The 26862-nt window shown below is 42.4% G+C and overlaps 1 protein-coding gene across 4 annotated transcripts in view; it reads left to right on the top strand.

Moving 5' to 3' along the window:
* Positions 1 to 5693, top strand: part of INAVA (innate immunity activator) — a 36633-nt gene extending 30940 nt beyond the window's left edge. For all 4 annotated transcript variants that reach the window (XM_063444412.1, XM_063444414.1, XM_063444411.1 and 1 more), the window contains exon 10: positions 5297 to 5693. In XM_063444412.1, the coding sequence (XP_063300482.1) occupies positions 5297 to 5389 (93 nt within the window). In that variant the 3' untranslated portion in view covers positions 5390 to 5693. The remainder of the gene's footprint in view (positions 1 to 5296) is intronic.
* Positions 5694 to 26862: the final 21169 nt, after the last annotated feature.

The raw sequence follows: 26862 nt of genomic DNA, 5'->3' as shown, positions 1-26862 counted from the left end.
AGTGGCTACTACAAAAAACTAAACATACCCCACGTTCAATACCTTGGGTTGTCTACTTTTTCAAATGGTATGCCATTATGGGGGTAATTCTCATTCCTGGGCTACCACACCGTCTCAAAGGTAACATTACTAATCTGGCAAATTTCAATTTGAAAATGGAACGTTCTATATTTGACCCTGTAACCAAAACACCATAAAACCTGTTAATGGAGGGTACTGTTGTACTCGTGAGTCATCGCTGATTACAAATATGTGCATTTTGTTGCAGTAAAACCTAACAGTATTATGACATTTACAGCTAAAATGTGAGGCGGAACTAAAAAAATTAAAATTAAAATTTCTCACAGTTTTTTTTAATTTTATTCATAATAAATTGTTTCATATACAAATATTTTATATGAAATGAAAGCCCTGTTTCTCCTGAACAAAATGATATATAATAAGTGTGGGTGCATTTAATATGAAAGAGGTGAATTACGGTTGAACAGACATATAGCGCAAATTCCAGTTTTTGTTTACGTTTTGTTTTGATCAGAACGTGTACTATTGACTCCGTCCTGAAGGGGTTAATATAATAATAGTAAGTTATATGTGGATATAGTGTGTGTATGTATATATATATGTGTTTGTGTGTATGTGTATAGACATCATGCCTTATCTCAGGTTTTATCTCTAATGTTTACATTAGTCACATTCCTTACCTCAGACCTGAATGAATAGAGTTACAGATAAATTTGTGTCTGTCTTAGCCTTGTAATACAAAATGGAGTCACCTCTTTTCTGATGGTGACTTAAAGTATACACTTTTAATTTCTATCTTAACACAAAATGTCTGCCAGTATAAATATACTGCCAGTAGAAGCTAGAAGAACAGATCCCAACAAAAACACAGGTAAAAGAACCAATAACTTGTAGTGTTTTATCATATCACAGGAAAGAGAAACAATTAGAACTCCTCAAGCAGGCTAGCAGCCCAGGATATTAAGAAAAGGAGGAGAGTAGACAGGTAAGGAAGGGAAAGTGCAGCTATTCCCATCCGTGGCAGCAACTATTCTTGACCATGCTCCTCTAACCAAGACCACTACAAAGAGGTTGAAGGCAAGGGCCTGAGGAACTTATGCCTTCATCCAGGGGCTCTATGTTTTTAGGAAGGATCAGTGGTTTCATGAATGGTGGCCAACAGTTTTTACATTTAGATTATATACCAAAGCCTAGCCTCGACTTGGATATGTGAGGTCAGAGCCACCTTTGCCTGACCAAGTCTTGGCCAGGCAGAGTCGCAAAGCCAAATATATGCTTGTGTGCTGCATGGTAACAGCAAAGTAGTCCATTCACTTAAGGTCTTCATACATCAGCAGATTTATTGGAAAAACAGCTGCATCTGTCTTGTTTTTCCAATAAATCTGCTTATGTATCTGTCATGTTTTCCAATAGATCTTGGACTACTTTGCTGTTACTATATGGATTATGGGTTTGTCCGCCCTAGGTACAGTGCACCGAGGTCTAAAGGTGATGAGAGTGTGGATCCCTCACTTTTTTGCAATCTGTGTGCTGTATGGGTGAGATTGGCTTCCTGTGTTACCTATTAACAAGGCTTCCCACAGGTTTGGAGAAAGGGTCACATTAAGACACCTAGACAATTTATCAAACAAAGCTTTAATTTGGGGCAGGACTAACAGATTTTTAGGTAAGTACCTTCTTCCCTGCAGCCCTGAAAGCAATCAGAAGGCATTCCTGGTAGAATCTTGAGGGGGATGTATGTACCATCACACTAGCATTTTGTAGCAGATTTTTTTTATTTCAAATGTTATACTTTATTCAAAGTAGATTGCACCAGTCTGCCCCCCCTAATTCCTCCTTCAGGTCTTGTTCCCATGCTGAAATGAAAGGTAGGCTAGGGAAGGTCTAAGCGATAAAATGCGATTACAATGCAAAGAAGAAGCCCTATTTTTTTGTACCCTACAATTTATGTCATATGAAATGAGTTCACCCATTTGTAATCATTTTAAAGAAACAAACATTTGTTGGATAACATTTTTGGGATCACCCATGCTTGATTTCTTTTTTCTTTTGTGTATTTTGTGTTGGAACTGAATGATATATTCAGTGGCAGCTGATGATGTTTGAAATTGTGGGGCTCTACACTCTGAAATTTGACTCATGCCCCTGACTTATTGGACTCTGTCCATTTAACCACATGTACCTCTGACCTAATGTAATGTCATGCTGTGTTCAACAATATAAACTTATAGATACACATATTTAAATTACATTGTCTATGAAAAGCCATTACTTTTAAAGAGGTCCAGACTAATTATTTCCGAGGGTTCTATATCCTGAAAATGGGTTATTTTTCCTAATAATGCCTCAAAATCCTGACATTTTAAGTTGCTCCGCTTCTTCAGCCATCAGTTACATTGATGGGGAGAAGACTGCAGAATTAATCATGGTAGACATGTTTTTTCCTCACCATACTAATAGATTTTTTTTTTTTTTATTACCTCAACTGGATATGCTCAAGGAACAGTAAAACCAGTGTTACTATTTCTTTAAATACAACCTAATAGAAATACATGGTTTTGCAGATTGTATTCTTTTGGCATAGATAAAAAAAGGGATCTGGAAAAAATGCTTCTTAGAAATAGAAGAAATCTTGAGTGGGATGTCTGTTTTAATTGTGATCTTGCTGTTTAGAAAATTACAATAATATATGAAACACAAGGGTCAAAACAGACACTGTAAGATCCCAATATATGCTGTTCAGATTGACTTAGATGTGTGGATAAGCAGATCTGCATGAACATTTTGGCAAGGACACACATGAGTGTTTTGCTTGGTTCAACTTAGAACTTTTAGTGGCTGAGAATCATGCTTCCACTCCAGTTTGTCTCAAAAACATAAATTCCGAAACCAGGTTTTATATCCTACCTCATTAGAGATTATTACTAAATTATAATTGCCTTCGGGTCTTCTCTAGTTTCCAAACGTATTCACTTCTTTGTTGTTGCCTCATTCTTTTTTCACATTTTACTGGGACTGGTTATTTGGCTGGACACAGAATCAGTCAACTGGACCTGATGCAAATCTAGCACCCAATTCTTACTAAAAAGCAATTTAAAAATGTTGTTCTGTGGCTATTCTGCTTGAATGAAATGTAGATATACTCTTCAGCTTTTAAAAGTAATAGTGATATCAAATATATTTATGATCTGTAAACAATATGTTGGCAAATATTCTGCAGAGTATTGGTAACATCTTATTTTTTTAATCTGTTTGATATCCTGAACTACCAACCCCTAAAGGGACACCCAGTCGTTTTAACCCTACTACTGGAAACATTGCTGTTCTGCAGGAATGGCATTTTTGCATTGCAGGGTTAAATTGCCGCTAGTGGCTGTCACACTACTTGTCACAAGACTTGGCTATTTTAATCAGATGGTCTCATAGAAACCATTTGATTGGTGGAGCGCAACAATTTTCCACTCATGTGCCCTAGCCTTCCAATGCTTTACTATGCTGTCCAGCACTATAGCATTAGAAATGTATGTTTGTATTCCTAACAATATAGTTTTAGTTGGATGGGCTAATGCATTTGATAATGTGCTACAACATTAGCCGAGCAGCAGTGTATAGGCCAGACTGTGTTTTGTCAAACTGTTCAAAAGCAGTTTAACTTAATCAAGGGTTATGCACCTACCTTTGTACAGTAACTACTACAATGATCTATAGTCATAGTGCTTAGAGAACCCCTTCAAATTGTCTCTTTGGAGAATGATATTTCTCCAACAACTCCTGCTCCATATTTCACTATGTTCATTTTCAAAATGTCAGTCTGCTTTTGAATCAAGTTTGCATTCCTTTTGACAGGAGTCCACTTCTCTTTTTTGATGCGGCATCACATCCTTTTTTGTTGCTTGACTACACACTTTAAAAATGTTTTTCATATAGTTCAATGAAGTCATGTACATTAGGTCCCAACTTGTTCCATATCCTTCATATTCAGTATCTTACTCCTGTTTACTCTGCTTGTATTTTGTAATGTGTGATGTCAAACCATCCTGTACAGACATGTTCATGTTTTTTCTATGAGGCTTGTGTATAATTCTAGGTTTTGTTCTTCCCCTCCTTCACCAGTCACACCTTAAAGGTTGTATATATCTGCATGTATCAGTTAGTATTTGTATTTTAGGTCATAATTGAGAAATAACAAGCCTCTAATTGAGCCTATTTTTAATCAAACAGCTATTTTCTTATTTACTTATATTACCGTAGGGTGCAACATGTCATTACTCAAGAGGGAAAAACACACACACCATCAACTGTCACAGTAGTTGGCTTCTATCCAACAAATGATGTACTTAAAGAGGGAACTCACTGAGTTTGAACAAATGTGCTGTGGGGAATCGCCCCTGCCAGTATGATATCCCTACTGTATGGAATACTGATTTAGTATAGGTACACATTACCACCCCTTTTATGGTGGGAGGAGGCCCTGGGACAGTCATTCACGGAGGCAGAATGGGACAAAATACATCTTAGATGCTCAAAAGATGCTAAGACTCAAGGACTATCCCATAAGATCCGGACACACTGGTATTATACAGAAGGGGGCGCAGAGAAAACTCCCCATCCATCCACATCTGGTGGGACTGTTCAGGGATCCAGGATTTTTGGTTCAAAATATGCAAAGTGGTGAAAAGTGGAGAGTCGATAATGCCTCTCCTTCTAGACTAGGCAAAAGCTTTGATTCCAAGGTTTTATAAACAATAAATGTCACCACCTCTGCCTTGGTGGGTGGCTAGATTTGAGGCAGATGGATGTGTTTGGAGCCAACACTCCTAGGAGGCAGGAGGCCTGTAGGAAATTATTTTTTTTGGCTAGAGTTCTCCAGACATTTGGGCATATGGGAGTCAGGTGGAGGACGCGGAGTATGCTGGGGGAGCCGATCGGCCAAAGGGGAGGGTGTTCATGTACTTTATACTGAGCATATCATGTATATTTCTTTTACCATTTTCTACATTTCACCCTTTACACATGCTCTCAATGTTTCTCCCTCCCCCTTAATTTTCTGTGTGATTATTTTCAAACATTTATTGAATATAAATAACAGCACAGCAGAATTAAGAAAGGAATAAAAAAATAAAAATAACCCACATATATAGATGTATTTATCTCTGGTTTAGTAGTATGTGTTTAAATGTTATGTAATATGTATATTTTCTCCAGCACATGTTATGTATATATTATTCACTCTTATCCTGTACTTCTAAAACTTTGTCTCATTTTGTTCCATCAGGTATCTCATCGGCATGTACTTAGGAGAACAGCAGAAGGCGCCCCTCTTCAGTGGTATGATCCAGAGGAGGCTCAAATTATCAGTCAGGTTTAGAGACTGCACAAATATGTGAAACTCCAAAGAGATGTCTCTGCAGTAAAATTGCCAGTTTCTTGTATGAAAAACTATTTTTCTGCTGGACAGAAGAATTTTTTTTACTTGCTTTTCTTGCATTGCACAGCACTATTGCAGACTCTTAGCATAGAGGTATGGAGTAACTGAATGTTTATTGATGACAGCTAGCAATTAACAAATTTAAAAAAACTACTGGTGAATATTTGTGTTACATTCAGTCAGAAGTGGTATACAATGTATAATGATTGAATATTGCAAATAAATAAAAATGGAGACCAATATACATTACCTCACTTTTTATGAATTTGTATCAGTTATGTGATCGTAATGCATACATTTGGATGTTTTGCTATCATGAGAATTATTGGGTAAAATCATTACTACTTATTATTATCACTTCTGTAAAAAGTTAATTGTATTAGTAATCTGTGTTGTCTGGTAAATTACAGTCTGTAGGCATACGCACAAAGAGCAAAAAAAAAACAAATCTCCATTTCAATTATTTTCTAACTTGACTATTTGGGCCTAAATTTAGGAATATGGTCTTCAATTCATAATGTTTCACTTACTAGTATGTAAAGATTTTCTAATAATACAAATAAAATTAAATTGCATGCTTCTCAACATTGGCAGGTATGCTTTTGGGACAGGGGTGAGTGAGCAGGTGTGTCAGTGACACAACTTGCAAAAGGGGTGGGTTTACACACAAAAAAAGTGTCAGCCTGGTGTAAATGCACACCAAGTTGATTGACAGCCTCCTGGCAGGCCATAGCCAGAGGCAGATTATGCACCTCCGCTGTTCTGGCTGGAACATTTGGTGTTCCCAGATGAGGGACACCAGGGAACAATATCAGGATGGTGGGACAGAATCCTGAAAGTGTTTCTGCCCCTCCTAAATCAGGACTGTTGAAAGGCCTGAAATTGGTTAAGTAAAAACACTTATTTCATGATCTGTCAATACTCAGTTTCTGCAGTTGGAAGTTAACCTCCAGCTGAAGGAACTAAGTGTATATATAGGGTGAGGTAGAGGCAAAAAATGGCTACAAAATTCTAAGTATAAACAAAGAAAAATTGGACCTGTGCTGCAGATACTCCACACTGAAGTCCCAACAGTGTATATACAACCAAAAAACAAACAAGAGTCCTGCGCATCTAGTATAGGTGTGCACACCTAGGCGCTACCAAAATTTATTTGAGGACAGTTAAAGCAGCAAACGTTTCGAGCAGCAGCCCTTTCTCAATGCTAGCAAATGTCTTGTCTAGTCCTATAGTTTATATAAATAACAAACACAATTATTGTAAATTGCTAGCATTGAGAAAGGGCTGCTGTTCAAAATGTTTGCTGCTTTAACTTTGTCCTCAAATAAATTGTGGTAGCACCTGGGTGTGCAGGACTCTTGTTTTTTGTTTTGTTTTTTAAGGAAAGAAGTAGGAATTACTTGGTCAACATAAGAACCTAGTAGCCTCTTGAGCATACTGATAGTTGTGTTCTTCAATAAACAGAATGTACTGATTTTTAAATATATGGCATTATGTATCCCTTTTCCTAATACTACAAATATTAATATATAAACATATACACATTGACAAATAACTAATTAACTTCCATTCCTGCAGATGTCTACCCCTGCTTCATCCAAACCAGCTGATCAGAATGATCAAATGCCTTGTCTAGTCATATAGTTTATATAAATAACAAACACAATTAATATAAATTGTTAAATTGACACTTTATCTTCCCACTGTGTACAAAAATGAAATGTGGCTGGACCAACTCAGCATATTGCACTTTTTATAAATGTACCCCCATTTCCATGTAGATTGTAAGTCCATTTGAGCTAGACTTTCTCAAATGTTGTTCCTCTGTCTGTTGGTTTTAATCTGGTGGTAATCTATACATCATGTTTGTCCATTGTACAGTCCTGCAGAATGTATTGGAACTTTGTAAATAAAATAATATATCTGAATATCATGTTTAAATTATTAGTGCCTTGTTCATCAAATCCATAAATGTGAAAATAAACATACAGGGCTATTTTTACGGGTGGGAAGAACATATCATTGTCTATGGTCAGATCAGCATTGACAAATAAATGGGTCTGGAAATAGTTAAATGTAGGGGATTCTAGAATGTGCTGATTCCACTTTAAAGTGTCATAGGAACCTAAGCAGAATATGAATTTAGGGGCCTATCCTATTGTCTGGTATTCCCTTCCTTCTTATCCCAGTCTCCAGATTATTATAAAGGGTTACAAGCATCCTAACCACTACAGCCCACTATAGTGGTTATGATGCCAGGAATCCCCTATCCTGAGTTCCCCAGCAATTGAAAAAAAATTGAAGGGAAGATTTACCCTATTACCTTGGACCACTGCAGGTTCTGATGCTTCCTGGTGAATGGTGATGCCCCTTTGTAGAAGCTGGAAGCTACAGCCTTCACCATTCATTGGCCAAGAGCTGCTAAGCAAATGACTGACGTTCTGTGCAACAAAAGAATTGACTAAAGCCAGCCCAGAACTCTAGTTCCAGACTGGCTGATGACACTTCAATGATGCTGCCGGAGGTGGAGATAAGCCTCTACCAGCCGAGGTGTTAAACTATGTATGTGCAGCGTTTCAAAGTGAAGTGCTGCACGTACAAACTCCAGGCACCAAATTCCTGAAAAAGTCATGATGCTTGAATTACAGAAAGTCATATACATACAATGGGTGGAATGATTCGGTTCAGGGTAAAAGATGGTGATATGGAGGCAGATGGGATAACTGTGGAGATAAAATAGTATACAAGCACCTAGTGCAATATTGTACTGTATAATAGTAATTCAGCGTAAAATGTGTAATTCGGTACTCACAAGGAGGGAGCCAATTGGAAATGGCTCAGTCCAAACGCCTGTGGGATAGTTAGAAGGGATCCCACTCCCTTCCAAAGTGTAGGTAGTGCTTCACAGATCTCAAAAAGGAATGTCCACACCAATACAGAATTGGGGACTAAATCCTTTTAATGATGAAGTAAAAAGTAGATGTACAGCAGTATAAAATAAAATAAAACAAAAACAACAAACTTGCTAAAATCCACTAAAACTGTGGTAAAGTAAATAAGTCCACTGTGGGGTGAAAGAATAGTTGTAAAACGCGTTTCGCCCAAGTCCTGGGCTTCCTCAGTTGCTAGGGGTGTCCTTCAGATACTCTGCTTTTGTACCCATTTCGGGGATGCTCATTTCCGTGTTCGCGACGATATCCCCATTTCCGGTCGCATGTCAATGACGCGTTTCCGGTCCGCGGTCTGTTAGTTGAATTGCTGTTGGAACGCATATGCGTTCCAAATCTTCAACAGCTTTATTGTTCATTGTTAAGTCCAGTAAGCATAGGGGATATCGAGTCTAGTATCCACTTAGTGCAATATATAAGAAAGTAAAGGGTTAACAAATTTCATCTTTCATAAATAGAACATATGAATGAATAAAAATACATGAGTTAAAATAAATGATTTTATGGAAAACTTGCAATAGGGAAAAGGGTGTATTGTTGAATGGGTTACTACTAAATATCCTTTGAAAGTGATATTGACCTTTTATTTGTATTTAATATTAATGAGGTCTTCAAATTCCATAGCCATATGGCTGGTTCACTAAATAAAGACACTTATGATGAATATAATGGGGAAGAGGAGAAAGTATAGTTCCTAAAAAGGGAATCTAAGACATATTAAAAAATATAAAAAAACAATACATATAGACATAAAAATATTAAACCATATCTTGCATATGTAAAATAAAACAGATAAAATATATAATTACACATATGTGTATAAAGAGACTCTCAGGAAAGTACAGCTCTATACTATGGTTTCAGAACGTCCCAGTATTTCTACATAGTGATGCTGCTTGCAGAATTAAGGCGAAAAGTATTATATTAATATTAAAAGATGTTATAAAAAATGACATATTTCGAAATCTGCGTTAAGACCGTTAGGTATGAGGGTATTAAAGTTAAAAATAAATCTCATTTCTTCTTTACCCAGTTTATTAGTATAGTTGCCTCCCCTCCAGTCCTTTTGAACTGATTTTATTGAACTGATTTGAACTGATTTGTGCAATAAAATCAGTTCAAAAGGACTGGAGGGGAGGCAACTATACTAATAAACTGGGTAAAGAAGAAATGAGATTTATTTTTAACTTTAATACCCTCATACCTAACGGTCTTAACGGTCTAAAAGTGGATACTATACTCGATATCCCCTATGCTTACTGGACTTAACAATGAACAATAAAGCTGTTGAAGATTTGGAACGCATATGCGTTCCAACAGCAATTCAACTAACAGACCGCGGACCGGAAACGCGTCATTGACATGCGACCGGAAATGGGGATATCGGCGCGAACACGGAAATGAGCATCCCCCGAAATGGGTACAAAAGCAGAGTATCTGAAGGACACCCCTAGCAACTGAGGAAGCCCAGGACTTGGGCGAAACGCGTTTTGCAACTATTCTTTCACCCCACAGTGGACTTATTTACTTTACCACAGTTTTAGTGGATTTTATCAAGTTTGTTGTTTTTGTTTTATTTTATTTTATACTGCTGTACATCTACTTTTTACTTCATCATTAAAAGGATTTAGTCCCCAATTCTGTATTGGTGTGGACATTCCTTTTTGAGATCTGTGAAGCACTACCTGCACTTTGGAAGGGAGTGGGATCCCTTCTAACTATCCCACAGGCGTTTGGACTGAGCCATTTCCAATTGGCTCCCTCCTTGTGAGTACCGAATTACACATTTTACGCTGAATTACTATTATACAGTACAATATTGCACTAGGTGCTTGTATACTATTTTATCTCCACAGTTATCCCATCTGCCTCCATATCACCATCTTTTACCCTGAACCGAATCATTCCACCCATTGTATGTATATGACTTTCTGTGATTATCTGTGTGGATAGAGAGGTTACCACACGGGTGTTTGAGTTTTTTGGTATCTATTTGGGTAACACGCTGTGACTCTGTACTTTTATTTCTATGATGCTTGAATTAACTTGTTAATCTGGCTCTGTATGACATTTTTACTGACTTTTACAGTTCTTGATGTCACGTCTGTGGCATTGACACCATCTTCCTCCTCCCTTTATTCAGACTACTGATGAAGGTACACTCTTTGTAATGGCTTGCACCCTTGCATTGTACTCTGCAATGTTGAACTAAGGCCCTGTCTGATGACTGTGTAGTGACATGCCAGCACTGCCCTCTCTTGTGACAGTGTAGCAACAGACCAGCACCACCCTCTCTGGCCTTCCAATGTATGAGAAAGGTCCCCAGTCCCACTCCTAAGTCTTCTTTCTTCCATACTTCTGCAGCTTCCATTCCTTCTCTCATACACATCATACTCTCACATACTTACCAAACAGACACTCTCCACTACACTCTGTTCTTCTCCCTCTCCACTCCTCACTTCTTCCAGCTATCTCCAACTTTTAACCTCCAATATTATTTTTAGACATTTTAACATTTACTCTCCCTTTCAAACAATCAGACATGCAATCACTACCTTACAAACTGCCAGTCTCACTTTCAAATAAAAACATAACTGTGGTATATGAAAAACAAAAAAAAATGTGATGTAGATCTGTATTATGAATGTGTTCATGCAATATGTGCAAAATGTGTAATATATGTGAAATGAAAAGAGAACTCTCAATCAACTGGTCCATTGCGCATTTTCGTTACACGGACTACAGTAAACTTTGCAGGTACTGGAGCAGGTTTTATGTGCTGGTTTTATTGTTTATCATTTGCTGGTTTTATGGTTTGCCATAGAAAATCCTCTTTTACCCACTTTAAAAGTTTCTAATGTTTTATTTTTTATTTTTTATTTTTGCAGTGCATGAAAACAGTACATGTAGGCTCGAAGTGCCCCAAAAGCATTCTTCAAGCATTTCCCTCGCGTAACTTGCGGGGCATGTGATTATCAGGCACAATTTTATAATATAATAAGCAGTTTTAACATTATAGCTTCAACTGTACGTTTACAATTGTAGATTATACTAGCTTTAGTGTAACTATAATTGTAATTTTATTAATGACAGGAGGCGAATATTTGCTTAAGTCTCTCTTTACTAGAACTCCACAGCAGCATATTAACATAGAGAGAAAAACACCAAAGACAAAAACATAAGGCATCTATAAAAGGCTCCTCCCAACCAACCATTTCCTCTTTCACGCTGCGACAAAACATAAGGTACACAAAAAATGCCAATAAACTAATCAAAGGAAGAAAAATATAACACAACGATGAATGCAGTCTGTAAGAAGACTTCGAACAACAGATGGAAACTTGCTCTTCATCCAGCCAAACCGTTGATCCTATGAAATGTAGTCGAACCATACACTGAAACGAGATAAACAGAGTCGAAAACACTGATTAGTGAATGAAATGTACTGAGAAAAACATAAATCCCCCGGCACAGTACTGATAGAACAAAACCATAAAACCCAGTATATAATTACTGACAATACAAAATATAACATACACCTCCCCTAACTTCCCCAGGCATCACCCTACACTACCATATCTAGCCCAGGCGACTCAAAAACCCGTAGAAATGAACCAAACAATTAATCTAAACAAAGGGAGGTAAAGAAAAAAACGGGTGGGAAATATGTGCCTCCTGTCATTAATAAAATTAAGATTATAGTTACACTAAAGCTAGTATAATCTACAATTTTATATCATGACAGGAGGCTTCATATTTGCTGTTTTAATGCTCCGACAGCAAAACCAAAGAAACATGGTCCGACGGTCTAACGTAAAACTGGCGAAAAATCTCCTCACGGGACCGGACCGCCAAACTCAAAACGCCCCGAAGAGAAACGCCCACCAAGGAACTCGGAAGCTACGGCGCCGCTAACCGAATGCCTCCAAAGGTCGCATTCACCCCTGCCACTGTCAAAACCCATCTAATCCAGCGAGTCGGGACATGGGCGAAGGGCCGGACATCAGAAACACGTCTGAACGAAAACCAGACACAACAAGCGGGCAAACACAACTGAAAGCTGGCGAAGGGAAAAGACATGGAAATCCGGCCAAATCCCGAAGAAACGCTAAACCCATACTTACCTCCCAGAGGGAAGAGTATTCAGGCACCGGAGGACGTGCCAGCCTCATCCCACATAGAATTCTGCAGACCAGCGGGTCCTGACCGATGGGAAAACACCTCCAAGCGGAACATGCGCCGCCGAAATAACTGACTTAGACACTTAAACCGAACGGCACAAGCGTCCCAAATCAAGGAGGAGGGACAAGAAAATTCAGCACGTAGGTCACAGAGCTTGTAAAGGGTTCGGTATCCCGTCCCAAGCACCCCATGAAATCCATGCTGAGATGAAACATCTCCTCGTCCTGGGAGCCCAGGAATCCCAGAGAAGGTTCCTGTCCGATAGCGATAACGCCTCGACATTCCAGGTACCCCTGAAAGAGTCCAAGAGGAGTATTCGAGAGGAAAGTAAGAGAAGAGGATCCCGACAGGAAGGATCCAGAAGCTCCGTGAACCAGTCTGACTCGGCCATAGTGGAGTCAACAACACTAAGGACACACGTCGACATCGAACTTGAAGTAATACCCAAGGAATCGTGCGAACGGAGGAAACGCCTAAGCTTCCTGTGAAAAAACCATACCTGTAGAAACGCGTCCACCGCCGCGCACGCTGGGTCAGGGAGCCAACTGAAGTACGTCATATCATTTTGGTAAAAAAACCTCACCGATCAATCACAGAGAAAGAATTCCAGTGAGAGAAAGAGAGTTACCAAATGATTATAGGAAGGGAACTCCAGGAAGAGCAAGGGGGATACACAAGAGAACCCCAGAAAGAGAGGGGAGGCCAACTTTTAGAAGAACAGCCGATGATAATGTAAATAGCAATGTAAATAGGAATGTGAATGGTATGGAAAGATCCCCAGATAGAGGAACAAAAAGGTTTGGATCTTATGCACAGGCCCTGAAAAATCAAGATGAGAATAGAAAAGGAAACACTTCTGATTCAAGAGAGGAGGAAAATTTTCAGGGGAGAACCCGAGCCCCCAAAGAAAAAATGATCACCAATTATTTCCGTCCCCGAGAGAAAAGGTGGGAACATCCCAATCGGTTTTCCAATTTGTACATGGAATCCCCACAAAAGAGAAAACGAGCAGAGGATCAGGAGAGACTACAAGGGAGGGATTAGACACTTTGGGGGAAGAACTAAGGAGGGGGATTGTTAATTTATCTGGATCTAATTTGACAGAACAAGAGATTGAGTTGTTGGAGAAGGGAATGAAATTTGCTCCTAATCAGGTGGCGGATGATTTCCAATTGTATATTGATTTAAAAAAATTCATTAGATCTATGACGGTGACGAGACATTTTCTGAAGTTTCCCAATCCAATTGAGACAGGTTTTGAAAATAAGGAGAATGACATACAAAAGAGTTTTAAACGAAAGTCTAAATTTTTTCCAGTACAGAGCAAAGGGGCCCATTTGGAGACGTTTGAAAGTCTAGTGGAAAAAGATTTTGAAAAATGGACAGGAAAGAACAAACAAAAAGGAGGAAAGGGAGCACAAAATTTAACTAAGGGAGAACAATTAGCACTAAACAATTTAACCTCAAGGGAGGACATTGTTATTAAGGAGGCAGATAAAGGCAGAGCAATAGTGATCATGTCGGAACATTATTACCGACAAGAGGCCTCTAACATTTTGGCAGATGGTAAGACATATAAAAAGCTTGAAAGGGATCCCACCCTAGCCTTTAATGCAGAACTCAAAACCCTTTTAGAAGAAGCAAGAGCCGAAAATATTATTTCTAAAAAAAAATTTGAGTACCTTTGGAATCCTTATCCAGTCATTCCAATCTTTTATTTTATTCCGAAGATCCATAAAAACTTAAAAAATCCACCAGGACGCCCAATAATCAGTGGCATTGAATCAATTACAGCAAATCTATCCGCCTTTCTGGATTTTCACCTACAAAAACATGCGCAAAAGGCATGGTCATATACTAAGGACACAAAATCATTCTTACAAGAGGTTGAAAATCTGGAGTGGCGGGAAGATTACAGCTGGGCCACACTGGATGTGACCTCGCTGTATACGGTCATCAGTCACGATTTGGGGTTGGAGGCAGTTGCCCATTATTTGGACAGGGATGGAGATATTTCTCCAGGGCTTAAAACCTTTGTTCTTTTTGGTATCCAGTTCATACTGGAACATAATTACTTTTTCTTTGATCAGTCGTTTTTTCTACAATTGGTGGGGACCGCCATGGGTACCAGGTTCGCCCCCAGTTATGCCAACATATACATGCGCAGGTGGGAGGACCTCTGCGTGAGGTTGGGGCATGACTGGGTGGAGAACCTGGTCCTATGGCGGCAGTATATAGACGATGTCATCATAATCTGGAAGGGGTCAGACCTGGAGTTTATGACCTTTGTGAATTACTTGAACTCTAATGAATATAATTTAAAACTCTCTCCAATATGGAACCGTAGGGAAATTAATTTCTTGGATCTAACCTTGTTTTGTGAAGGAAATGAGATCAAGACAAAATGTTTTTTTAAACCAACCGATGGAAACAGCTATGTTCATAAACATAGCTGTCACCACCAACCTTGGTTGAAGGGGATCACAAAAGGACAACTTACCAGGGTTAGGAGGAATTGTTCCCACATCAAAGATTTCCATACACAGGCCAAACATGTGGCTGATAAACTTGTCCAAAAAGGTTACAATAAAAAGAGGATTGATAGAGAAATCCACATGATGTCTAAAAAAGACAGAAATGATTTCTTAATAGATAACCCTATTGGCAGACAGAAAGAAAATTTCAGACAATCTTTTTTTACCCAGTATAACATTGATCATCCTAAAATTAGAAGGAGTTTGTGTAAATATTGGCCAATACTGTTGGAGGACCCTATTTTGGGAGAACATTTGCCCAAGAAACCAAAAATTATATATAGGAAAAAACAAAATCTGAAAAATCTATTGGCACCAAGCTATGCCCTAAAAAATGTTTTTAAAAACAAAAAGAGTGATAAAGGTTTCAAGGGATGTAAAAATTGCAAAGCTTGCTCACAGGTCAACACAGATAAAGTTATGTCATATACCAGCTCCACCACTGGGAAGGAGTTTCATATTAAGTCGGGGATTGGCTGCCGCTCGGACTTTGTGGTATATTTGCTTCAGTGTCCGTGTGGCAGTCAGTATGTTGGACGCACAAAGAGGTGTTTAAAAGTGAGGCTTCTTGAACACATTAACAACATCAAGAAAAAACTTGAAACCCACTCTGTTCCTCTCCATTGTAACAGTTGTCCACAATTCTTTTTAAAAGGTTTACGTTGCATGGGGATGGAACAAATTCAACCACACTGGAGAGGGGGGAATAGGGAAAAGCGTTTGGCTCAAAGAGAGTCATACTGGATCCACAGATTGGGTATCCTCACACCAAGGGGACTGAATGAAGATATGGACATCATTTGTTTTTTGGATTAATTAAGTTAAAGAGAGAGATATACACATTCTCTTTTTATATGGATAAGTCACTTCTGAGATTTGAGTACACTAGTCTTGTGACTAGGCAAGAGCAATAGATTATGTTGAACACAATATGCATGTGCAATTAAGGATATGTCACTTTAAAAATTTAAATTATAGTTATATATTCACATTAATTATTGGTTTAAGGTATTATAAGAATTCACAAAAACTATTTGGGATAATTACTAATGGTATGTGATATAAGAATTTGTGATATATAGCTTTAGAATTATATTTGTATGCACACTTGGATAGGAAGTTGTTGCATTCAATTTTAATTTTGTTTTCAATTTATGTTATGAGATATAGAGGATATATTAATGATTTTACCAGTATTATGGGTATTTTGTGCGCAATATTTAACAGCCCTTTCGTTTAGATTCTCAAGCACCATCAATATGCACAAGTAATAAACGGACTTATTCCTTTTTATGGTGGAACGCACGGCCATGTTATTTTTTCGAGTGTGGAACGCATACGGGTCACGTGACCAGAACGCAACGCGTGACGTATGCGGAAATGATAGAAAACTACACGAGAGGGAGCTGAAATCTTCGGTAAAAACCTACACCTGAAGAAAGATACCGGGCAACGAATGAAATTTAGAAGAAAGAAGACACCCACTATTCCACCAATGACTTGGAGGGACTAGCCCTATATAAGATTTTATGTGTTAGCGTTTTTTAGGATGCCATTGTCAGCCATTGTACATGTTACTGCTGGTTTTACTAAAAAGGTCCCTGAGGAAGTCCTTTTGCACAAGGACGAAACGCGTAGGACCGGTGACCTGTTCTATTTTATATTTGTTTTTATTTATTGTTTTATTTAATGTTTTATCCTCTATTCTAGGTACACCAGCAGAATCCCTAAAATATCCTATCACTTATACTATTCTACTAAACGGTTATCAACTTTATCGACCTTGGGAGCTGTGTACCCAGAAGTTAAGTTTTTTTCAATCACTTTGTCACACGGGTGATTTTGTTTGAATTTCTGAAGTACGTCCGAATCTGATGGTCGTCAGAGGCGAAAAGATCCACCGTGAACGAAACCTTGCGACGCTCGAGTACGAGGAAGATGGGTCGAAAGAGTTTCCAGTCATTGGTATCCTTCCAATGTCTGGAGAACCAATCCGCCGTCAGGTTTGAGTCCCACGGCAGGTATTCTGCTTGTGCTGAACGCAGAAGCTGGAAATCCCCTTTGTCACCTCCGCCAGTGTGCAAGACCGAGCGCCCCCCAAGCGGTTGGCATATTGCACCGCTGAGACCTTTTCCATCCGAAGGAGGACGCAGCAGTCCGACAGGTGACTTGCCAGGCTCCGAAATGCCAACGAACCCGCAATCAATTCCAGGCAATTGAAGCGGAACTCCGATTCCTTGTCCGGCCACGGGCCACCCGTGGACCCGGCCACGCATGTGGTACCCCAACCCCAAAGGCTCGTATCCGATTCCAGCACGAAATCCGGGGTTGGTCCGAACATTGCCTTGCCGTTCCAGGCGGCCCTGCGTAGAAGCCACCACAGACAGAGAAATCCTCTGGTTCGAAGAGGGTCCCCTACGTGGAAAAAGAGCCTTCGGCCGTTGCATGGTCCTGCAGTGTAGTGGGCCCGGGTATATTGCCTGTATATGAGGCTGAGCGGAGGACCACCACGCAAGCAAACAGTCAAAGGGGAATCCGGTCTTGCCGTAATATCCTTTTCAGCACCTCCCGGATGGTTGCCATCTTTGCCAAAGGCAGGCGGAGAACGCATTCCGGCGCATCAACCTCAACACCCAAGAACTCCACCATCTGGGAAGGTTCCAAAGCTGATTTCTTCAGATTGACTATAAATCCCAGGTGCTCCAACAAGGAGATCGCCGAGCACGTTCGATATCAGAGCCTGGAGGGATCTTCGAAGAGGACCAGCAAGCCGTCCAGAAATAGTAGGAATGGACGCCCTCTGAGCAGAATCGGGCGACCACAGGCGTCAGAAGCTTGGTGAAGCACCAAGGGGCCGAGCTGAGGCCGAACGGGAGGCATGTGAATTGGTGAAGGACGCCATTCCAGGTGAAGCGGAGCAACCTGTGACAGCCCTCGTCCACCAGGATGGAGAGGTAAGCATCCTTCAGGTCTAGTCTTCATGAACTAGTCTCCCGACCGGAGAAGGTCCCGAAGGAGTTGAATGCCCTCCAACTTGAAGTGGTTGTAGACAACGAAGGCGTTCAATTCCCGCAAATCGATCACTGGGCGGAACCCCCCCGACTTCACCTGCACTAGAAAAAAATTGAGTTGAGGACAGCGCCTATGGCGAGCAAAGTCCGAACCTCCGAATCTACCAAGGACCGTTGATCTCTTGCGATGAAGGGGACTCTTGGAGGTCCAACCTGCGTCAGTGGGGAGTGGAAGTCCATGACATAACCCCGTCCGAAGGACCCATGCATCTTAAGACACCTCCTGCCACCTGCCTCTGCAGTGAAACAATCTGCCTGTATGCAATAGAGGGAACTAAGAGTGGAAGGAGTTGTATTCACTGGTAGGGAGTCTTGCCCGTCCTCTGGACCGGTATCCACGACCTCCATCCGCCCTTCGAATGTAGGGGGTCTGGGCTGGTATGATGGAAAAAAAGGGCCACGGGATCTGCGCGGGCCCGAAGACCATCCGGGACAATAGTGAGCGAAACACCTTCATTATAGAGGGTTGTGCTGTATCCAGGGAAGCAAATAAATTGACGCGTTTTCCGTAGCTCCTTAATGAAAGGTTCCCCAGACAGTAGGTCTTTTGGCCAGGGGCCCAATTCTATGGACCCTAGTTCCAAGAGCTTGTTTTCCATACGGAACAGAGCCGGTGTCCTGCGTTCAGTGCAGAGAGCCACATTAGCATTGCCAGAAGGCAGATGGGGCGTAGCGCCCAATCCCGTGTGACGGCCGGATCCAGGCATGTACTGTATGTGCAGGCCACGTCCGTCAGGGTCAACATCCTGCCCAAAGGGGCCCAGCCTATCCAGCCGTTTAACTTGCATTGAGCGAAAGGCTACGCTCGACCCCTTTCTTGGGGTTCCGGCCCGTACGATTCAAGTACGAGGCCACCAGGGGGTAAAAATCCGGGGGCCCCGCCACCTTGTCCGGCAGGACGGCCAGGGGCATACCGCCTGTAGTCTCATGCGGGCCTCCCTTTCCAGGGGTCTACAGACCCAGTAGCGAACGAATTGTGCTAAGTGGTCGGGCCGCGACCATTTTGAGTGAGTGTGTGTCTGTTAGTGTGTGTGTGTCAGTGTCTGTTAGTGAGTGTGTCTGTTAGTAAGTGAGTATGTCTGTTAGTGTGTGTGTGTGTCTGTTAGTGAGTGTGTGTGTTTCTGTTAGCTAATGTATGCGTATCTGTCAGTGAATGTGTGTGTATTTAGAAGGTGGGGCGGGGGGAAGGGTTGGGTGGCGGGGGGGCGCCTGAGTTTTGTCCTGCCTAGGGCAGCACAAAACCAGGATACACCACTGCTCGGGGTCCCTTCCTCTGCTGGCTGAGGATGGGCTCTTTGCCGGTTTAGTCCACCGGACCACGGCCCTGCTGCTTTGCGGTCTGCACTGATCAAGTGCTCTGTGCTCTGTACATCAGTCGTGCAGTGAGGGAGGGCGCCCCTATAGATAGCAGGTGCACCTGGTGGGTGGCTTTGGGTCCTGGCTGTGCTGTGCTTTTGTTGGTGTGGTTGCCTGTCACTGCCTGTCCCGTATGGGAGTTTTATGGCAGCCGCCATTTTAAGCTTCCCTTTTTGCTGTCCTCTCAACCTGTCTGGGTGGGCTGGGCCCCTCCGGAATTTAGGCTGGGTCGCTGCACATCGGTAAGGCCTTTGGAGCTGTACCTTGAGTGTCTCTTGGGTTTTAGTAGCTTTGTGCGGATCGTGTGTCGCCTTTGCGTGGTTCCAGGTTACCGGGTGTGGGGCCGGCCTGTTAAGGCGTGTACCCGTCTTGCGTGTGGAGTTTGGGGGATTTGCCCTGTCTTCCCCTGTGCTTCCATGCGTTGGGCCCTGCTGTGTGTCGCCGGGCGGAGGTCCCTTTAGGGGGGACTGCATCAAGGCCTCCAATTTCTCCCAGAGGGCACCGAAGATGCGGTCGTATCGGCGTTTAGTTTCCCTCTCGATTATGCTCAGAGCTGGGGTGTGTGGGCTGGTCGCCATTTTGAATGCTCCACGTGTGGCCTCTGTGCATGGGTGTAGGAACCCAAAAAAATCTGGGGGGGATAGCATTTTTACTCGCCGGGTATATTCTTATTCCGTAAACTAGGAGTTGTTTATCCCATTGTACAGCGCTACAGAATTTGCAGTCGCTATATAAATGATAAAATAATAACATTAAAGGGTCACTACAGGGAAGGGGTTTTACTTACCCGGATACAGCGCCGGGATCCTCCCGATTAGAACCACCCCTACCCCTCCCATGAATATTAGAACCACCCCTACCCCTTCCATGCACAAAAGAACCCCACCTACCCCTTCCACGCATATTAACCCCCCTACCCCTTCCATGCATATTAGTACTCCCTACCCCTTCCATGCATATTAGTACCCCCCTAACCCCTTCCATGCATATTAGAACCCACCCTACCCCTTCCATCCATATTAGTAGCCCCCCTAAACCCTTCCAATTATTTTTCTACCTACCCCTCTCCCCCTATCCTTATTAGTAGCCCCCCTAGCCCTTTCCAATTATTTTTCTGCCATGTTAACTAACGCCAGTGCTGGAGTGCCGCCGTGTTTACATTAAAAGGCCTGCAGGGACAGGCTATAGACATCAGAACCACTACATTAAGCTGCAGTGGTTCTGGGGACTATAGTGTTTCTTTAATGTGAGGTAAATTAGAGATTAGTGCCACGAATAATATGCTAGATTGCCTACTTACAACCAGATGAGGATGATGATGGGCTCTAGCTGCATTCTGGCTCCACTGGTCTGGTGTAGAACAGGCTCTCTGGAGGCTGTTTGTAACTGTGGTCACAAAAATCAATGTTCTGGGAGAACGGGAAGCAGCTCCATTTTTTGGGGGCCCTTTACACAGCTCAAGGTCTGGGTCCCAGGGTCCACCTTCATGTTCCACCAATGAGTTTGTTCACAGGGGGTGGAGTGTGTAGGGGATGTCCTGATATGTGTGTAAGGAATGCATTGTGTGAATCTGTGTTTGTATGTGTAAGGACTGCAAGGTGTGTTTCTGTGTATGTACGGGATGCAGTGTGTGCGTCTGTAAGGGGTGCATTGAGTGTGTGTATGGGGTGTATTGAGTGTGTGTAAGGAATGCATTGTGTGTTTCTGTCAGCCCCTCTCCTCATGCTGCGCCCGGGCGGTGCGCCCTCATGGACGCACCAGCTCAGGCAAAGCTGCAGTCGCCTGAGGCTCTCTGCAGAGCGCTCGGGCGGCTGCAGCATGAGGGGGTCCGGCAGAGCTGGGGGGGATTTCACCATAACCTGTCCCCCCCGCATGATTTGCTGGGGGGGATGCATCCCCCCCATCCTCCCCGGTTCCTACGCCCATGCCTCTGTGCTACGCGATCATGTGTCTTGGTGAGTGCTTGAACACTTGCTCATGTGGGGGAGGACCGGGATAACCCCCGCCGGTCCAGAGGGTTAAGTTTCCAGGCGTTCTCAGCTGCAGGAGAGTGGCCGTCTCTCCTGTGCCTGCTCTCCTGATAGGCCTCGCCACTGTGCCGGGCGCGTAGCGGGTAGATAGTCGTTTGTTGGATACCACTGTGTCCGCCCCGGCAGCCCCCGTCATTTGGTGGCCTTTGTTTGCCTTTTACAGCTGTTTCAGCGGCTTTGTGGCACTTTTTCTGGCACTGGTCGCAGGAGTTGTGGAGATTAACGTCCGCTCGGTTCTGCGGTCAGGCCCCGCCCCAAAAGTTTCTAATGTTTAACCCTTTATTTCAGGGTGCTAACGGTGCCTAGAGGGATATTGGTTATACCTCACTAATGATGCCTAACAAGGTTGAAAGGATCATCTGCAAAGAGAGACAGTCTGCATTTTGGATCTGTTCTGCCCTTTTGGGTTGAATCAGTCTGATATGCAAATGACCTGGTTATTTTTGTAATGGCACAAGCTGAGCTAAAACCAGCTTGAGATCTGAGCAGGGACCCACCAAAAGGCAAGCTGTTGTTCGTTCTAAGTACTCTTTTGCACCTTGTTTTTTTTCCCCTCAGATGCCCCTAAAGCTTTACATATTTTTGCCCAAAAATAAACTTTACTACACACATATATATATATATATATCCCAAACTTTTGGATCCATAAGAACATCTAAATGTTACTGCTCCTCTCTGCTCTTCTCGATTAGGCGAGGGGTGGGTTGATGTGCCTGGAGATGCTTTGTCCCAGTCCGGCAGGACACCATGGAGGATCTCTGTTACCTCAACAACAGAGGAGATGGTTGTGATTGGCTATTTGTAAATGAAGAGTGGCAGAATAAAGAAGGGTAAAGCTTTTTTAGAGTACTGAGCAGATAGGTGTAAATGCTTTGTGCCATTGGGTGTCCTGTGTAAACACAGGCCAAGCCTGTGAGCTTGTTTGATGACCGGAGAAATGTCAGAGGTGGTCGCAATCTTTCAAGTGTCCAGAATCCAGGACTGAAGAGTGGGAAAGATGTCAGCTAACAAATCTGAGGTTGTTTCGTCTGCTTCTGTTTTCCAGGCCATCTAGTTTGTCCTGTAAAGAATTCACTGGAGAATGTTGTTTTTGAATTGTCGATTGTAGCTGGTGTAGCTCATCCTCTGTGGTACTCTGTCTTGTTTCTAATAAAGTTTAGAAGAATAGGCCTGAAAAAGATGGACTGCACTATTGATAGATTCTGTAATGTACTTTGTGACGAAGTGCCCTTCGCCACTTGTGCCTGGAGAGGACTAATTGCCAGCCTCCTGCCATGTGACTATGGTCCCTGGAAGACTTTGCCAGTTAAAAACACTATTTGGACTTATTGGTGTTTAAAAGACTGTTCTGGCCCTTTAAATGCAACTGGCACAATTCTACAATCTTTACTATGGCACTTCGGATTCAGCTGAAGTAGTGCCATTTTGATTAATTCGAACGCGGTCAGCTGTGTTTTGCCGTTGAGTTCATGGATCTAAAATCGGCTACTCGACGGCACAAACACCGATGATGTTTACCTTGTTTTTGAACTCTTACCATTCGAATGGAGCAGAACGGCGTTCGACTATTCGAACGCCGCATTTACATTACTATTTGCACGAACGTCACACGTTTGTGCATTCGAAGGACATGTGAACTGGGACGAATAGACCGGCCGCAAGGCTAAATCTATGGAACTCTTTTGGACAGGAAAGCCATGCTTGCGGTCAGTCAAAGGTGACTTATACCTATCTCCCGAACCCCTGAACCGTTTCAGGTGATTTTTTAATATGTTTGTCCCCTAATTATGCTTGTTCTGAAAATGTATGTTTTTTTTATGTGAATGTGATTTATACTTTTAAAGTCATGAATATTGTGTAAAACTGTATATTTTCCTGCCTGTGATAATTAAGTTAACCCATTGTGTTCAGTAATTATATTACAGGCAAAGGGGAGGGTTTGTGTGCCTTGGCTGGGAGTGTCTGACTGTATTGTAATATGTTTTGATTGCTGTTCTACAAGACCACGTGGGTGGTAACCTTGTGGAAAATCTTGTATAAAAGAAAGTCCTTTGGTGCTCATTAAACAGACCTGCTTGACCCTTTCTTGAAGCCTTGACTCATGCTTGGGGGATGGGATAACTACACTCTGGGGATTGCTATAATCACACTATACTCCCCAGGGTAAGCTCTTGTAAGAGCTGTTCTTGTTCCTGCTACGCTCTCTGGAGGAAGAAAGGTCTGCCCACTGGAAGCTGGAACCTGGCCTTGGGTCCAGGGTGGGTGAAGGACGGCGAGACCCGGTGCAGCTGCATCGCTGGATGTGGCGTCTGCAGTGCTAATGGTGTCGGTTGGAGTGCTTGGAGTCCTCGGCAAACACTAGGAGCATCGATTGGCGGAGGTACTCGGTCGGAGTGCCAGCGGTCCGTCACATACTTAAATTGGGATTCAAAGATCAATTTAAAGAGGTTGGAAATCTCATGTGCTGTTTCTGAAGCTTCTTGTGAAATGAAGGTAGCTGTTAAAAGCAGTCCGAATCCGTTGGAGAGAAGTGAGGAGTAGAGGTTTGTGTAGGTTCTTTAAGATGAGGATTCTTGGCCGGCCTCTGTGATTTACTCTGTGACCATTTTGAGGGAGTTTTGTCAATAAATATGTCCATGACGGTGGAGCAAAGAGGGAGAATATGAAAGGAAAGGCCAGACTATAGGAGGAAGGAAAGAGTATGTGAGACCTATGTCAGGGAATCAGAGCTTTAGTCTTGTAAGTCAGTTGTAGATTGCAAAGGTGTGGAGCTAAAGAAGAAACTTGGAAAGCATTGTGCGTGAGAAGCGAAGAATAAACCCTCCAATAATAAAGTCTCAAAGATGAGAATAACGAGGGATGCACACCATTCAGGAGAGTGTTTGGCTTTAACTAGACATGAGGAGCAGGTGTGCCACTCAGATATGTTAGAAAGGAGCTGTGCTGCAAAAATCCAACTTTCGCATTTGAAAATATGTTTACAAAAATAAACATTAAAAAAATCAATGCATCTTTATGAAGAAAATTCATTGTCTCCATGCAGATTTAAAAACAAAACGAAAACTAAATGTGGGGAAGCGGAAAGGGCTTATTAAATGAAGGGTAGGGAGAATGAACTTCTCCTTGCAAGCTCTGCCTGCAAGTTAGAATCTAAGCACATCTGTCACCAGTGTGCATTGCTCACTAACGACAGACATTATTTAACCCCTTAAGGACCAAACTTCTGGAATAAAAGGGAATCATGACATGTCAAACATGTCATGTGTCCTTAAGGGGTTAAAAAAAATAGAATAGAGTTGCCTAAGTCATGTGTGTTGGAGGTGCAATTAGCACCTATTACACAACTGCCAATAACTCAATATGTGCAGTGTTTAACGCAGAAACACTGAACTACCACCGGGACCACCTCAAATCATTGCAGTGTTCAGGGTGGTTGAAGTAACCCATGAAGTACAAAACAAGAAATCTCTTTAAGAGGTAAGTGACCTTTAATCACTCACAAGCTGCTGAGGGCTATAGCAGGCAATTACCAGAGCAGGATAAGAACTTCTAAATTAAAAGAAAATTTTAGGCACCAGTACAATTGTAGCAAAATTCTGTGTTACAGGGACAAAACTCCCTGCCTCTTTATCCTTTTGTTTCCTCAAAATCGGGAAAGCCAAAGGCACTTGCAGAATTGGACAGTGACAGTCAGCTGACTCTCAAGAAATCAATGACTCCTTATTTATAAAACTGACTTGAAAAGAAACATACCGATAGCTTTCAGCCAATTAACGGTGCTGCTGCATGAGCCTTTTGGTTTCACAATTTTGAGAGGCAGTGAGATTTGGTGCTGGAACACAGACTTTGGGGTCAGTGGCGTCTCTAGGATTCATTTTTAAGGGGGGCACATGGTGGGCCAGAAACAAAAGTAGGGGGCACATTTAACCCCGCCCTCATCGCAGTTTGACACCGCCCCTGCCACATGTTAAGCCCCGCCCCAGACACAATGTTTTTTTGTTGTTTTTTTTTAATAATCCCTGGTGCAGAATTCATTATTTTCCACCAAGGATTATTAAAAAACATTTCCCTTGATACAGTCCATACACACACACAAAAGGTGCTGAGTTCATACACACACAAACTGCTGAGTTCATACACACACAAACTGCTGAGTTCATACACACACAGACTGCTGAGTCCATACACACAGAGACTGCTGAGTCCATACAAACACAAACATAGACACATAGACTGCTGAGTCCACACACACACACTGCTGAGTTCATACACACACACACAGACTGCTGAGTCCATACACACACAGACACATACACAGGCTGCTGAGTTCATACACACACACACAGACTGCTGAGTCCATACACACACAGAGACTGCTGAGTACATACACACACACAGACTGCTGAGTCCATACAAACACATACACATAGACTGCTGAGTCCCTACACACACACACACAGACTGCTGAGTCCAAACACACACACACACACACACACACACACAGACTGCTGAACACATACACACAGACTGCTGAGTCCACACACACACAGACTGCTGAGCACATACACACAGACTGCTGAGTCCACACACACACAGACTGCTGAGTCCACACACACACAGACTGCTGAGTCCATACACCCACAGACTGCTGAGTCCATACACCCACAGACTGCTGAGTCCATACACCCACAGACTGCTGAGTCCACACACCCACAGACTGCTGAGTCCATCCACATACATACCGACTGATGAGTCCATACACACATACACACAGAGACACTTCTGAGTCCTTACACACACAGACTGCTGAGTCCATACAAACACAGGCACATAGACTGCTGAGTCCCTACACACACACACACACACACACACACACAGACTGCTGAGTCCAAACACACACACACACACAGACTGCTGAGTCCAAACACACACACACACACACACACAGACTGCTGAGCACATACACACACAGACTGCTGAGTCCATACACACACACAGACTGCTGAGTCCATACACACACACACACACACAGACTTCTGAGTCCTTACACACACACAGACTGCTGAGTCCTTACACACACAGACACATAGACTGCTGAGTCCCTACACACAGAGACTGCTGAGTCCAAACACACACAGACTGCTGAGTCCATACACACCCACACAGACTGCTGAGTCCATACACACACATACAGACTGCTAAGTCCACACACACACAGACATCTGAGTCCTTACACACACAGACTGCTGAGTCCTTACACACACACACACACAGACTGCTGAGTCCATACAA

Source organism: Pelobates fuscus, chromosome 1, assembly GCF_036172605.1.
Source record: "Pelobates fuscus isolate aPelFus1 chromosome 1, aPelFus1.pri, whole genome shotgun sequence".
Taxonomy (NCBI): domain Eukaryota; kingdom Metazoa; phylum Chordata; class Amphibia; order Anura; family Pelobatidae; genus Pelobates; species Pelobates fuscus.
This window is presented reverse-complemented; position numbering and strand designations above follow the sequence as displayed.